The following is a 15,317-nucleotide window of genomic DNA, read 5'->3' as shown; positions in this document are numbered from 1 at the left end:
CTGATCCCGGTGCCGGGAGGCATATTACCCTTTTACTATATAGGGTAGAGGCCTGGTGCATGGGTGGGGCCCGCTGGTTTGCCCTGAAGGGTGTCCAGGATCAGGGTGGGGGTCCCCACTGGGGTGCGTGGCCAGCCTGGGTGAGTGGATGATGGCTGTTTGCAGCTGGTCACACACCCTTCAGGGTGGGGGTCCCCACTGGGGTGCCTGGCCAGTCTGGGTGAGGGGCTGAGGGCTGTTTTCAGGCTGGGAGTGACTGAAGTTCCCAACCGCTCCTTTTTTTCTTTTCTTTTTTTTATTCTGGGCCAGCTTTACCTTGAGGCTTGGCTCCAGCTCTTAGGCCTCCGCGGCTGAAAGTAGGTTTCTGGCCTTTGCTTACAATGTTGCAAATCTGCTGGCTGAGGTCCGGCGGTATTTGTTACAATGTTTCTTAAACTGCCCACTCAGAGGCCTGCAGCCGCAGGCGGGGAACGTTGGTTTCCTCCAATGATCCTCCGTCACTGAGGCAAGCAAGCCTCATGTTAGTTTCAAGCTGCCTGGCTGCCGGCCGCCATCTTGGCTGAGAGTTAATTTGCATATCTCATGGATTAGCCAATGAAAAGGGTAGCGGTCTTACACCAGTTACCATGTTTCTCCTTTATTAGTGTAGATATCATTGTTACACCTAAGAAATTTAATATTAACCTTATAAAATCTAAAAAGGGTCAACATTCAAATTTTCTCAATTGCCCCCCCAAAAAAAAATTCTTTTTAAATTAAAGTATAGTTGAAATGCAATATTATATTAGTTTCAGGTATACAACATAGTGATTTGACATTTATATATCTTATGAAGTGATTACCACATTCAAATTATTTTTCTATCCAGGATGCAGGCAATGTCTTCTCTTTAGTTTCTTTTAATGTAGGACAGTTTCTCCTGTTTCTTCCTACCCACAGAAATTGACTTTCTCAAAAAATGTCCATTCTCTGGATTTGTCTTCTTGCTTCCTTATCATTAGATTTGGGTTAAAAATTCTTGGCATAGTGATATGTACATATAGTATCACATAATGTGTCCCACTGTTGGTGATGCTAAGTTTGACCACTAGCAAAGTACCTTTTTCCCTTTTTAAATTAATAAATGACATGTGGGATTGTCCTTTAAGAATACTGAATATCATGTTCCCCCACAACTTTTTTAGTATCCTTTGTTGATCCTTGTCTGACTCATTTAATATACTGGGGGTTTCAGAATGGTTATTCTTTTATTGCTTCTATATTTATTAGCTGTCACTGTTCTGTAAAGAAAGCCCTCTCCTTTTATTCTTATTTTTAAAGTATCAGTATGATTAATGGATTATTTTCTTATTCCATGTGTTACTACATTGTCACCTATTTTTTATCAAATTTTCCCAAATATGGCCAGTGGGAATTCCAAGCTAGTTCTGTGTCCTGTTCACATGTCTCCATTAGTCTTTAGCACTTCTTTTCTAGCAGAGGTTTGGGCTCACCTAAAAGCACATTTTTTTAAAATGCATATTTTAATATTGGAAATATTGTTTGATTGTAAGTCAGTATATCATTGAGTAAAGTTGTTATAAAGAATTACTACCTTTCTTATGTTTTATTTATAGGTGACCAAGTTAGTCATCGGGGTGCTCTAACTGGAGGTTATTATGACACAAGGAAATCTAGACTTGAATTACAAAAAGATGTTAGAAAAGCAGAAGAAGAACTAGGTGAGCTTGAAGCAAAGCTCAATGAAAACCTGCGCAGAAATATTGAAAATATCTTTTTGTCCTGTGCTACTGTAGAGAGAGAACTGCATTTTGGTTAGAATATATAATCTTTTACATGTTAGGTGTGTCTTCTCATATATACAATGGGAAAAAATTCCATGTGTTTTACTTTGACTTTTATTTAAGCACAGAAGCTTATATTTATCTAACTTCTGAAAGCAGTAAAAACTATTTTAGCATTGATCCTTTACTTTGCTGATAAATAGCTAATAGTGAGTCTACTTCTGAGCGAAAGAACTCAAGAAATACTAAAATTTAAGGTTATAAGGTAACTGAAGAGGATTAGTCAGAAAATTGTAGAAGGAAAACCAGGATAGTGTTTCATGGAAGAAGGAGGGGAGGTAATTAGAAATACTACATTCTTCATAGAAATTAAATATATAAGGTTGAAAAATGTCCATTAGATTTTATTATCTCGTGGTCATTTGGCTGAGATTTAGTAGGGTGGAGGAAATGGCTGTCAAAATCCATAAAAATGGTGTTCCATTAAGAGTGGCTAGTTCAGCCCTTGTTTCACTGTCCTCAGCTTTAATAAAGGTACTCTCAAAATCACACACACATAAAAAAGAATGGCTAGTATAGCTTACAACTGAAATAGTTGTGCCTGTTCATTTTCTTAAAACAGCCATGGTTTAAGGCAAAAGTGCTTTATGTGTACTTCACATTATGTCACACAATACTAAAAATACATATACTTAAGCAGCAAAAATAATCATTTTTACTGCTTCATTAAAATATTCTTAATTGAAACTGGCATTTTTAAAAAATAGGAGTTTATAGCTTCTGTGCCATCAGTGAAAGCAACAGCACTGAGAAAAAGGTAAACATCCTAGTTTTGATTTTGCAGAGATCTACACAGCATACTTTGAGAACTGCCTAAATTTGGCAACTTTTTACCACTAAGAAAGCATAGTGAAATACTAGGAAAAAGGAGATTGACACCAGTTACCTTTCCATATTTGATAATCCAGTGAGATAGAATTATTCTTCCACATTGAGGAAGGCCTCTTTATACATAACTTCCATATATAATTGATGCTTTAAGCATAATAGACTACACAATAAGTATTTGTTTAATGAAAAGATGTTAAAAAATACTGTTATTTCATTTAGCTTCTTCTAGGGTTTTCTAAGAATATTGATTGGTTGATTGGTATAGCTATTAGCAAAATAACATGTTATTTTGAAAGAGAAATGGTGGGGTGAGCACCACTTAATTCAACATTCTTATGGTCCATAAATTTGAGTAAACCTATTTAAGGGTAAAGAAAAGGAAGGGGATACAAAATAATGTTTATAAGAACTGAAGCGAGTTTAGAACATAAGATGTATTTACAACTTGGAGAGAATTTTCCTTAGCCTTGCATATGGATTAATAATGAAATTGACCAGTTGATGAACCAAATGCAGCAGATAGAGACCCAGCAAAGGAAATTTAAAGCATCTCGAGATAGCATATTATCAGAAATGAAGATGCTGAAAGAGAAGAGGCAGCAGTCAGAAAAAACTTTTATGCCGAAGGTTCGTAAGTATGCCTTTTATTATAGATGTTTTCATTATATAGAATTGGGTGGACCATGTTAAATAGGTTATCCACACTTATTACCCGAGGGTACCCAAAGTCTCTTTTCCTAGCCCACATTCAGACTTTCCAAATTCATTCAACAAATAGGCATTTTGAACTATGGCATAATAGTACTGTCTGATAGTAATTAATTTGTAATTTACCATTTTTGTCTGTAAAGTACTATTTATGGAGTTATTTGAATATTTTATTGCATTTTGTTTTGAGTATTAAAATGAGTAGAAAGCAAATTGTAACTGCTGTTACAGTGGAAATATATATTGATCTTATAAACGTGAAGCTGTTTGACAAAACTATTAATTTGGTACATCAGTACTAATACAAAATTTTTTTTCTAAAAATTACCCACAATTATTCTACCCTAATACATTCTAACAGTTAACTATTTTTGGTTCTTTTGAATATATGTGAAGATTTTTATCTAGTCTGATATGGGATATGGTATTCCACACAGCCCCATCATGAATATTATTGCTACATAGTTCTAATTAGCAAATGTAATGGATACCTAATAGTTAATTTGAGTTGATATGATTCTTAGCTCACTTTAATATCAAATGTAGATTGTTACCAACTTTTTACTATTATAAGTTATACAGTAACTAGTACCTTTATTAATAAATGAATTATCTGTCTTATAGCAACGTAGCTTACAAAGTTTGGAGGCAAGTTTGCATGCTATGGAGTCCACCAGAGAATCATTAAAAGCAGAGCTGGGAACTGATTTGCTTTCCCAACTTAGTCTGGAAGATCAGAAGAGAGTAGATGCACTAAATGATGAAATTCGTCAACTTCAGCAGGCAAGTACAATTGACAGGAAAAATAATTGTTGATAACGGTTACTGTGGAAAGTATCTTTCTTGCTAATAAAGAAATGCGAAAGATTATTGAAAAAATGTAAAAATGACACTTGGACTTATCCATAAAAGTAAATAAAATAAGATTTTAATAAGTTTTCCTAAACCATTCTGTATATGTTAGGATTATACAAGAAATCTTCATTTTATTCTATCTTATTTAGTGCATATTTATCACTAGTAAGGTTTGACTTGTTAGCTTTGCCATATTTATTGATATGACCATCTTTACATATTTAATATTATTTGAATTAAACATTTTAGTAACATTTTATTATTGAAACAGAGATTTAAACAATTTTAAGTCCAAAGATTTAAAAGCAGGAAAAGAAAAACATTTTTGGTAGCATGCTTACAAAAAGAACCAGGCACAAAAACCTAGCATTTGAAGACAGAAAATGAAGAAAACATACAGTCTTTGGAATGATATAAGGTGTCCCAAAATTCACGCAAGAAGTAATTTTGATAGAAAACACAGGTTTATAATTAAAAATTGTAAATTTTTTTATTGATTCATAAAGAATACAGTATAGGGTTATGTATGGAATAGCACATTGGGTAAATGGCCTCCACGGCTTTGCTGGCACATACACAAAGCCGTGGTCTTCATTGGTCTTCATTGTCCCTGCTCCTGGGCCATAATTGGTACTTGGTAATGCTTATCAAATTGAAGGGATTGAAATCAAAGGGCAACAGATATTAGAATCTGATTCAATAAACCAAGTAAAATTAGGCTTTTATTTGTTGTTGTTGTTAATGCTCACGCAAAATTCAAATCTTGCGTGAATTTTGGGACACCCTATATAAAACTCCATAATGCTCATTTGAACACAAGTAATGGGGATGACAGCAAATTAATGGCATTCCTGTATGTGAAATGTACATGCCTATGTAGACAAATAATTTTCTTTTCTTTTAGGAAAACAGACAGTTGCTGAATGAAAGAATTAAATTAGAAGGTATTATTACTCGAGTAGAGACTTACCTCAATGAGAATTTGAGAAAACGCTTGGACCAAGTAGAACAGGTATGTTCTTTTTCGGGAGTTCCTTGATGACCATAACTATTTGAAGGCGCATATAAGAGGCTCTGTTTGAGAACTTGGACTTTGGGGACCAACAACTAGCAGTGTGACCACCTGCCTAGCATTGCCACTTTGTGTATGATCTTGGATAAATCATTTAATATTTCTAAGCTTCAGTTTCAGGACTATCAAAATACTGTTTTGTATTTGTATTCTGGCACAATCTAGGTATTCAGTAAAAGTTATTAATATTTAATCAGTAGAAGGTAGATGTGGAGAAATTTTTTAGTAATTATATCATTACTTTTCCCCCCTGTAATGGTACTTTAAGTATTTGCAATTGTATAAAGTATGTTTTTTTGTTTTCTGAATGTTTATTCAAACATAACAGCTATAGAAACTGTTGATAGTCATAATATTTTGAAACTAACCTTTATATTTTGTGGATGAATGCTCATAACTGTCTTTTGTGTTGCAGGAACTGAATGAACTGAGAGAGACAGAGGGGGGTACTGTTCTCACTGCTACAACCTCAGAACTTGAAGCCATCAATAAAAGAGTAAAAGATACTATGGCACGATCAGAAGGTAAATTATTGTTTAGTAAAATTTTTTTAGGTATTTTAGTTAAATTTAGCGTATTCATTTTATAACATTGTTTAATACAAAATGAAACATCCAAAAAGGCAGAATTATCTAGTAATGGTTTTTTGTTTTCCATCATCATAAACAGTCTATAGTGAACAGAGTTCAGGGTGTTGATTATAGATAGTAATCTTTGTTTTATTGAAATATTTGTGACTATTTTGAGATCGTAAATTGTTAATTTTATTGAGAAAAGTATGAAATAATTTTCTTGTCGCCTACTTCATGAGTATAAAATTCTTTTTTAGTTTTTTCTAAAGGTAAACATTAAATAATAATAAAAACTATACTCATGATTCTCATGTAAACTTCTAATTTATCCTGAATTCAATGTTTTATGAATTTTTCACAGTAAAATTTAAACAAACATGAAAAATCCTATTTATTTTGATAGATTTGACCATTAAAATAAAACCTTTGATCAAATAACATTCTGTCTGTAAAATAGGTATTATGGCTTAATTTGTTTTTCCCTCCATTTCAGATTTGGACAATTCCATTGATAAAACAGAAGCTGGAATTAAGGAACTTCAGAAGAGTATGGAGCGCTGGAAAAATATGGAAAAAGAACACATGGATGCTATAAATCATGATACTAAAGAACTAGAAAAGATGACAAATCGACAAGGCATGCTACTGAAGAAGAAAGAAGAATGTATGAAGAAAATTCGAGAACTTGGATCACTTCCCCAGGAAGCATTTGAAAAATACCAAACACTGAGTCTCAAACAGGTAAATCTAGTTGGTTTTAAATTTGAAATCTCATTGCAAATTTTCCTGTATATGAATTTACATATACATTTTTTTCCTCCTTATAGTTGTTTCGAAAACTTGAACAGTGCAACACAGAATTGAAGAAGTACAGTCATGTTAACAAAAAAGCTTTAGACCAGTTTGTAAATTTCTCTGAGCAAAAGGAAAAGTTAATAAAGCGACAAGAAGAATTGGATAGGGGGTACAAATCAATCATGGAATTGATGAATGTACTCGAACTTCGAAAATATGAAGCTATTCAGTTAACTTTCAAACAGGTATGTTTCCTTCCCACCCCCCACCCCCACCCCCCGCCCCAGAGAGAGGGGACAGGAGGGAGAGATACAGAGAGAAACATGTATGTGAGAGAGACACATTGATTGCCTCCTGCATGCACCCTGACTGGGGCCTTGAATTGAGCCTGAAACCGAGGTATTGTGCCCTTGACTGGAGTAGAACCCGAGACCCTTCAGTCCAAGGGCTGACTGCTCTATCCACTGAGACAAGCCGGCTAGGGTGGTGTTTCTTTTAGTAGTAAATAAACATGCATGACAAAAGCTCCAGCTATCATTCAGTTTATTTTTCAGTTTGTAAGATTTTTTCCCCACTGATAGTTGGATCTAATACATGTGAATAAATTCAGCATATAAGTTGCTAACATATTAACTAGAATGTTTTACACAGCTGTCTTCTATTTTTTAAAGATTACAGTTCTTTTAAAAAATATTTTCATTGTATTTTTTAGAGAGAGAGGAGAGGAGAGAGAAACATCAATATGAGAATGAAACATCTTTCAGCTGCCTCCTGCACACCTCTCACCTGGGATTGAGCCCACAATCAGGGCACATACCCTGACCGAGAATTAAACTGTCAACCTTTTGGTGCACAGGATGACAACCAGCCAAATGAGCCACACCACTGGCCAAGGCTACACAGTTCTTAAAAGGATCACATCTGTTATTGTTCTTAAAAAAAAAAAAATACTTCTGGCTCTGGCTGGATAGCATAGAGCATTGTTCCCACTCACCAAGGTTTTGGGTTCATCCCCAGTCAGGGGATGTACAAGAATCAACCAGTGAATGCATAAATAAGTGGAACAACAAATAGATGTCTCTCTCTCTCTCTCTCTCTCTCTCTCTCTCTCTCTCTCTCTCTCTCTCTCTCTTTCCTCTCCCCTTCTCTCCCTCTAAAAAAAGTCAATTAAAAAAATGCATATTAAAAAAATACTTCTGATTGCTTTTACATACTTGTCTTTGTTTTAAGCAGTAATATGTATAGTTCCATATAAGCAAAATTTATATTTGAATTGACACACAACCTTATATATCTATCTATTTATTTATTTTAAGGTATCCAAGAACTTCAGTGAAGTATTTCAGAAGCTGGTACCTGGTGGCAAAGCTACTTTGGTGATGAAGAAAGGAGATGTTGAGGGCAGCCAGTCTCAGGATGAAGGAGAAGGGAGTGGTGAAAGTGAGAGGGGTTCTGGGTCACAAAGTAGTGTCCCATCAGTTGACCAGTTCACTGGAGTTGGAATCAGGGTAAATGCTTTTACATCCCATTTTCCTCAGTAATTATCATAGTGTAATTTGTAAATATTTTGCAAATCTAAGTAGATGCATTGTATGCAATTTAATTTGAAGAGGTGATTGTATTCGACCCCTTTAGGATATTGACTCAAATGTTTTCTTAGGTGTCATTTACAGGAAAACAAGGTGAAATGAGGGAAATGCAACAGCTTTCAGGTGGACAGAAATCCTTGGTGGCTCTTGCTCTCATTTTTGCCATTCAGAAATGTGACCCAGCTCCTTTTTACTTGTTTGATGAGATTGACCAGGCTCTGGATGCTCAGCACAGAAAGGCTGTGTCAGGTACAGTTTGGGTTTTACACTTATCAATGAGAACATGCTCTAAAATGATAGCTTAACTTTTTTATAGTGACTTCTTACTGCCTGAGAGATTTGGGGTTACTAGATAGGATATGTACTAGTAAATAAAATTTATCTTTTAATAGGTTTTTAAAATTTAACATTAGACTTCTTTGCAAAGTTCTGTGAGAAAGATGTAATTTTTTGAATCAATTGAAAATCCTACTGCCCTGGCTAGTGTGGCTCAATTTATTGGAGCATTGTCCCGAACATCAAAAGGTTTCAGGTTTGGTTCCCAGTCAGGGCACATACCTACGTTGCAGTTCAATGCCCAGTCTGAGGGCGCATGTAGGAGGCAATCAGTCAATCTCTCTCTTTCTCTCTCCCTCTCTCCCTTCTTCGCTTCAAAAATCAATAAAAAAAGAAAATTCTACTTGAGTTAAACTTTTTAATGTAGAAGTTGCTCATTTTAGAACTTGTATTTCAATGTTTGAGTATTTCAATGTAGTTTCAACCACATTGTTGATTATGTGGTTAAAGAATCTGTATTTGATCTTTAGTAAGTTCAGAAGATCTTTGGGAAAGCCCTGGCAGGCTAGCTCAGTTGGTTAGAAGCTCATGTGCCAGGATTATGGGCTTGATTCCTGGTCAGAGCACATACAAGAGATAACTAGTGAGTGCATGAATGAGTGGAACAACGAAGTGATGTTTCTTTCTGTCTTACTCTAATAAACAAACAAAAAAAATCAATAAATTAAAATAAAAACACCAGTAAGTTCAATTAAAAAAAATATATCTTTGGGAGTGGTAGCTGGGGAAAGGCGTTTTGTTCTCACATTATTTCTAATGCTGTGTTAGAAGTTACTGCTTCTTTATATTCTGGAACTAAGATATTGGGGTTAAAGATTTATTTCTAATTTAAGAAATTAAGGTGGTAATTTTTGTAGGTATATGCATAAAAATAGAGTCACAGGCTGTTTTGAATATTAAATAAGAGTAAAGATAGTTGCATTTTAAATTTTAAGATCTAAGAAAAGGGTCTTATTAAATTACTTTTTTGTTTTTACAGATATGATTATGGAACTTGCTGTACATGCTCAATTTATTACAACTACTTTTAGGCCTGAACTGCTTGAGTCAGCTGACAAATTCTATGGTGTAAAATTCAGAAATAAGGTAATTTTTTTTACATGAAGTTTAAGTTTATGTAGTATTTAATCCATTATGTTTGTTGAATTCTTATTTTGTATTACTTAAGTCATGAAAGCAATCTTAGAAAGTTGTTGCTTATCTGATGATGTCTTTGTAAAGAAAAAACTTTACTTAAAGTGCCCAGGAGATTTAGCAGTTTTCTTGTGGCATTCACTGCACTGATTTTTTTTCCATTGGCATTAAGAGACAATGTCTTCCTATCTAGTCATTCAGTGCTTCTTAATGAAGTCTTTAACTGTTATGTACATTGATTTATATTTGGCTGGACCGTTTTCCTTGGTGTTTTAATAAGCCTTAATGTTCTCTGAAACAGCAAAAGAATACTTAGGCGTAAGTTTTTGTCCATATTTTCAGAGCATTAAAAGGCAGAATATTTTTAAACTCACACATGGAACAAACACCATTATAAATAAAGGTTTTATCAGTCCTTGTTTTAAAATCAGTCATTTGACTTGATATGTAAAACTTACAGGTAATAGGCTGTATATTTTAATTATTACCCTGTACAGTGGGAACACTGATATATTTCTTTAAGATTTAACAGATTTTATTTTTGGCATTTATTCTTCAGGTTAGTCATATCGATGTGATCACAGCAGAGATGGCCAAAGACTTTGTAGAAGATGATACCACTCATGGTTAATTGGAAACTGTTGCCCACTGGTTTGGAAGATATGTATAGTATTATGATTCTCATTCCCAGGAACTGTAAATTTAAACTTAAATATCTGGTCGTCATTAATAGTTTTCAGATGTAGAGCACACACTGTCCTTTTATATTTCTGTCATTGTATTTTATAAGATACTCTGTAATGTTACATTTCTATGTATAGTTTAAGAATTTTATTTCCCACACAACTTTTTGTAAAGTGTCCTGTTACTGTTTTAAATCTTTGAAACATGCTAAATATCTTTTCCTAAGTATTTTATCAATTATATTGCCTCTTTTTTTATAGCTTCAATTAAATAATTGGTTTTATGACTTAATTTTGCTTTTTAAAATTTTGTGTTTTATGTGGCTTCATTTATAGTTGTACAATTAGAAACAAATTTTTCTTAAATATCTGTTTTATTTTGTCTAAAAAAAGGTCTGTTTTCACCTAAAAGAAGATTTAAAAAATAGTTTCATATTCTGTTGAATTATATCAGTGGTTCCTAATCTAGGCTGCATGTTTAAATTCATGGAGGAAGCTTTTAAAAATATAACACTGTGGGAGTCTGTCCCTATACCAGTTGGATCAAAATCCTAATGGGATGGTGTCCTGGTCACTTCAATTCTGAATTCCCCCAGGTGATTCTGACTCTCAGTGAGGGTTAGAACCCCTGCTATATTTATTGTTATTATTGATTTTTTTTTTTTGTTAATCCTCACCCTAGGATATTTTTCCATTGATTTTTAGAGAGAGTGGAAGGGAGAGGGAAAGACAGAAAGAAACATCGATGTGAGAGAAACACATTGATGATTGCCTCCTGCACAAGCACTGACCAGAGCCCAGGCTGGGGAGGAGCCTGCAGCCAAGGTACGGGCCCTTGACCGGAACCGAACCTGGTACTCTTTGGTCTGCAGGCCAACACTCTATCCACTAAGCCAAACCGGACAGAACCCCTGCTTTAAACTCATAACAGTCCTTTAAAAATTATTTTTAATTTAAGATGGCAATCTATTTAATAGAACTTGGTAATGTGGTTTTAAGAGTAACATTTATAAAGCTTTTTGCAACTTTAAAAAAAATAAAATATGGCCCAATTGGCGTGGCTCAGTGGTTGAGTGTAAACCTATGAACCAGGAGGTCACAGTTCTATTCCCTGTCCGGACACATGCCCGGCTTGCAGACTCAATCCCCAGTGTGGGGTGTGCAGGAGGCAGCCAGTCATTGATTTTCTGTATCATCAATGTTTCTATCTCCCTCTCCCTTCCTCTCTGAAATCAATAAAAATATGTTTAAAAATTAAATAAAATATGGGATGATTAGCAAAAATGGGTTAAGCATTTTGTCAAAATAAGTAAAAAAGTACTAATTTTAAAGAAAATGATGCAATTTAGAGAAAAATGACTAGTGGTATAATAGTCATATAATAGAAGTATAGAAAAGGTATAAGATGAATTGGAGAATTCCTTTTTTTTTGGTAAGTATTTAAGCAATAGCAACCCTGAGTTTAAAAACATTTAGTTCATTCTTAAATGGAGTTTCTCTCATAACAACTCTCAGGGTAGAGGACTAGCACTTTTGTTCAGTTCCCACAAAGAGAGAATCCAGTGCTGAGGAAAAGCAAACATTAAGATTTCTGTCACCCAGCAAATGGTCACCTTAGCCTGGGAGTGGCATCATGCTGCTGGGATGCTTGCCAGAGAGGAGCAGAAAGTGTTCACTGTCAAGGAATTTTTATAGTAGCAATGACATTCTTTATCTTTCTTCACCTTTACTCAGGCATATATCCTCTTATCCTAGAACATGAATAAGTAATTTGAATTTGCATATTCAACAGGGGAAGAGCAAATGGAAAACAGAAGCACACTAATGCAGTTAAAACTGTGACAGCAACGTGTTTACCTACTACCAAGAAACTAGGAATGTCTTTCCTTCTTTATTTGAGGATTTCTTTTGAAATTATGTTATTAGGTAGAAATTACCCTCTGCTTTTCTGTGAAGATGAAGCAATAGAGATACCCTTGTTCCGTAGGTTTCATGCTTTTGGGAGAAGCAGGTAGCTCTTTTCCTCTGTGAAAAATGACAGATTCTATTTCAGTGGTCTACTGCTTAGAGGTGTGGTGTGGCCTCTCTTTTGGCCTCATTAAGTAATTCTTGATAAAGTGGATTGATTCAGATACCTCTCTAGAAGGAATCTTAGTTTGGCAGGAACTCGGATTTTGTAAGGCATTTCCTCTTCTTAAATAAAGCTTTTTTGGTCAACCTGCTCTAAGCTAAAAGTATCAAGCCCTTACACATAGGATCCAGAGATACGGGATTTTTTTTTTTAGTTTGTAAGACTTTTATTTTATGGTTAAGGAAATTTGCCCAGATAATGACAAAGTGAGCACGCACAGCTTACCCCTAGAGTGTCTGGGAGCGCGGTCCACACTCCCTGTCTTTCGCCAAAAGTGCCAGGAGCGCTATCAAAGCTTTGAAATGGCATCCAGTTCTAAGTCTGCTTTTATTAGTGATGATGATATTGCTAAATATGTCAATGTAGTAAAGGTTTCCTTACGTTTTTGAATATGTAACTTCATTTACTTGCGATTCATAATTTTTTTCCTAAACTGCTGTAAAAACAGCAAAAATGACTTGGCAATTTTAGCATAGTTCCTAGGATAATGGTTGGCACTCAAAGGGTTAATAATTGGCAGAGCCAGAATGAAGCTCAGGCTTCCCTGCGTTGATAGAGGGGACGCCTTGATGTGTTAGGTCTTTGTTCTCCCTGGTGAACTATGAAAATGGGGGAGAGGGTGTTGTGTTTGTACCGTGTTGGTTGATCCTCTGTGTTAGAGTAACAGTTTATGGGTGAGTCACCATCGTTCGTTTTCTTTACTTCTTCACTCCCTCCCCCCCTTTTTCTTCAGACCTCACCTATTTTGGTGCAGGTCACTTGTCTCAATATCCTAGGGGGACTGGCTGCCAGTCTTCCGCCTGGAAGATGCCAGAATTGCTCCATAAATCTGCCACCGTGTGGCACTCAGTCTCCCCTTCCTAGAGACAGAGAGTCTCCTGGGTGTAACAGCCCTTGTGGCAGCCAGTAGCTGCAGGAAGATGAGGCAGCACAGAGATTAGGTTTGCAGGGAGAGCATGGATATATTTACTCTCTCAAGTCATTCCATCAGTGGGTTGAAGTCCACTGCAAAGAGAACATTAGCATTTGAGTGTCATTTTTTATGGATTCCGTGTGCTGATTATATAAAACATTCAAGTGTACAGTGATACCAAGTCCTGCTCTAGCCTCATCAGTTAAGTCTACAATTATTCAGCCATTAAAAATAATGGTTATTGTCCTGGCTGGTGTGGCTCAGTTAATGGGAGCGTCATCCCGTATTCTGAAAGGTTGTGGGTTTGATTTCTAGTCAGGGCACATAACTAAGTTTCAGGTTTGATCCTCCATTGGGCTGTGAACAGGAGGCAACCAGTTGATGTTCTCTTACATCAGTGTTTCTCTCCTTGTTCCCCTCTCTCTAAGCATATCCTTAGGTGAGGATTAAAAAATATGGTTTACAAAGACTGGAAACATGGAAGTGTATATAAATATATATATAGTGAGAGAGAAACCACAACAGAAAATTGAACTTGAAGGACATGGTGTAAAGCCAAATCATTTGGGACTCAGGTCTGAGAGGCAGTTAACGTGTCACCCAGTAAAGAATTGTGTCACCTCTAAGGCACCCACTTTTGCTAGAAGAGGTTTTCAAACAGGAATCTATCATAGCATCTCAGAATTAGAAATGATGACTGCAAAGGTTAGAAAGGTTGATGCTTTCTTCAGCTTTGTCTGTGCCACTGTTTTTTCTCCCAATATCCTATATCTCAATTATTTCCAGCACCGCTAGAGGGGGCCCTTGACACATGCCAGCCCTTCCTCCATTTTTTTCTGTCTAGTTTCCTCTCTAATTCCTCCTTTATTAGAGTTCCAGCAGCATTCGACGTGTGATATTCCTGAGGTTTCTCTGTTGCAGGAGTTTATGAGCTACGTGTTAACTGCTTGCAGCTCAGTCATAAACTGGCTGCTTTCAGCCAAGGCACCTAGTACTTGCAACAGGTTGAACTGTGATGTAGAAAGCGATGCAGCAGCTGTTGAATGGAATCTTGTTAATAAAATGGCAGCCCTTTCCTGCAAAGGCACTGCTAGTTTCTCTTCAGAGCAGAGCTTTCTCTCCTGTGCCTGATTTAAACAGGTTATTACTTACCTAATACCAAACAGGCCTTTTATCATGTCACTTCAGGGCAACAAGTTGGCGGTGGGTGGTGTTAACCCCACCTTCTTTTTCTTCTTTTTTTTTTTTTAAATATATTTTATTGATTTTTTACAGAGAGGAAGGGAGAGAGATAGCCAGAAACATCGATGAGAGAGAAACATCGATCAGCCGCCTCCTGCATATTCCCTACTGGGGATATGCCCACAACCAAGGCACATGCCCTTTACCAGAATCAAACCCGGGACCCTTCAGTCTGCAGGCCGATGCTCTATCCACTGAGCCAAACCGGTTTCGGCAACCCCACCTTCTATGAGGATGAAGTAACTTGCCTAAAGCTTTCTATTAGAAAGTGGTGGAGCCCTAACCAGTTTTCTCAGTGGTTACAGCCTCAGCCCATGGACTGAAGGATCGCAGGTTCAGTTCTGGTCAAGGGCACATATCTTGTTTCTCTCATGTCCATGTGTCTCTTTTCACTCTCTCTAAAAAAAAAAAAGTCAATGGAAAAATATCCATCGCCAGTGGGCCATCCCCTGGGCCCCCCGGGCTGCCTCTCGCCTTAGTGACTCCTCCCACAGACTCTTGGTACCTTGGCCCTGGTTGTCTTTGACTTGGTTTTCCCCACAGAGAAGGGGGAGTGGGTGCTAGAGAGAACCTGCACTCTGTGGGACCCCCTAGGGATGAATCTGGAATAAT

The 15,317-nt window shown here is 36.3% G+C and overlaps 1 protein-coding gene across 4 annotated transcripts in view; it reads left to right on the top strand.

Moving 5' to 3' along the window:
• SMC3 (structural maintenance of chromosomes 3) overlaps nucleotides 1-10,711 on the top strand; it is a 31,304-nt gene extending 20,593 nt beyond the window's left edge. For all 4 annotated transcript variants that reach the window (XM_036336033.1, XM_036336031.1, XM_036336034.1 and 1 more), the window contains 11 exons: nucleotides 1,617-1,769; nucleotides 3,151-3,302; nucleotides 4,008-4,166; nucleotides 5,143-5,250; nucleotides 5,726-5,834; nucleotides 6,376-6,623; nucleotides 6,710-6,922; nucleotides 7,994-8,185; nucleotides 8,338-8,515; nucleotides 9,582-9,688; nucleotides 10,296-10,711. In XM_036336033.1, the coding sequence (XP_036191926.1) occupies nucleotides 1,617-1,769; nucleotides 3,151-3,302; nucleotides 4,008-4,166; nucleotides 5,143-5,250; nucleotides 5,726-5,834; nucleotides 6,376-6,623; nucleotides 6,710-6,922; nucleotides 7,994-8,185; nucleotides 8,338-8,515; nucleotides 9,582-9,688; nucleotides 10,296-10,367 (1,691 nt within the window). In that variant the 3' untranslated portion in view covers nucleotides 10,368-10,711. The remainder of the gene's footprint in view (nucleotides 1-1,616; nucleotides 1,770-3,150; nucleotides 3,303-4,007; nucleotides 4,167-5,142; nucleotides 5,251-5,725; nucleotides 5,835-6,375; nucleotides 6,624-6,709; nucleotides 6,923-7,993; nucleotides 8,186-8,337; nucleotides 8,516-9,581; nucleotides 9,689-10,295) is intronic.
• Nucleotides 10,712-15,317: the final 4,606 nt, after the last annotated feature.

The sequence above is a fragment of the Myotis myotis genome, unplaced genomic scaffold (assembly GCF_014108235.1).
Source record: "Myotis myotis isolate mMyoMyo1 unplaced genomic scaffold, mMyoMyo1.p scaffold_m19_p_15, whole genome shotgun sequence".
Classification (NCBI taxonomy): domain Eukaryota; kingdom Metazoa; phylum Chordata; class Mammalia; order Chiroptera; family Vespertilionidae; genus Myotis; species Myotis myotis.
The sequence above is the reverse complement of the archived record's forward strand: the minus strand, read 5'-3'. Positions and strand labels throughout refer to the sequence as shown.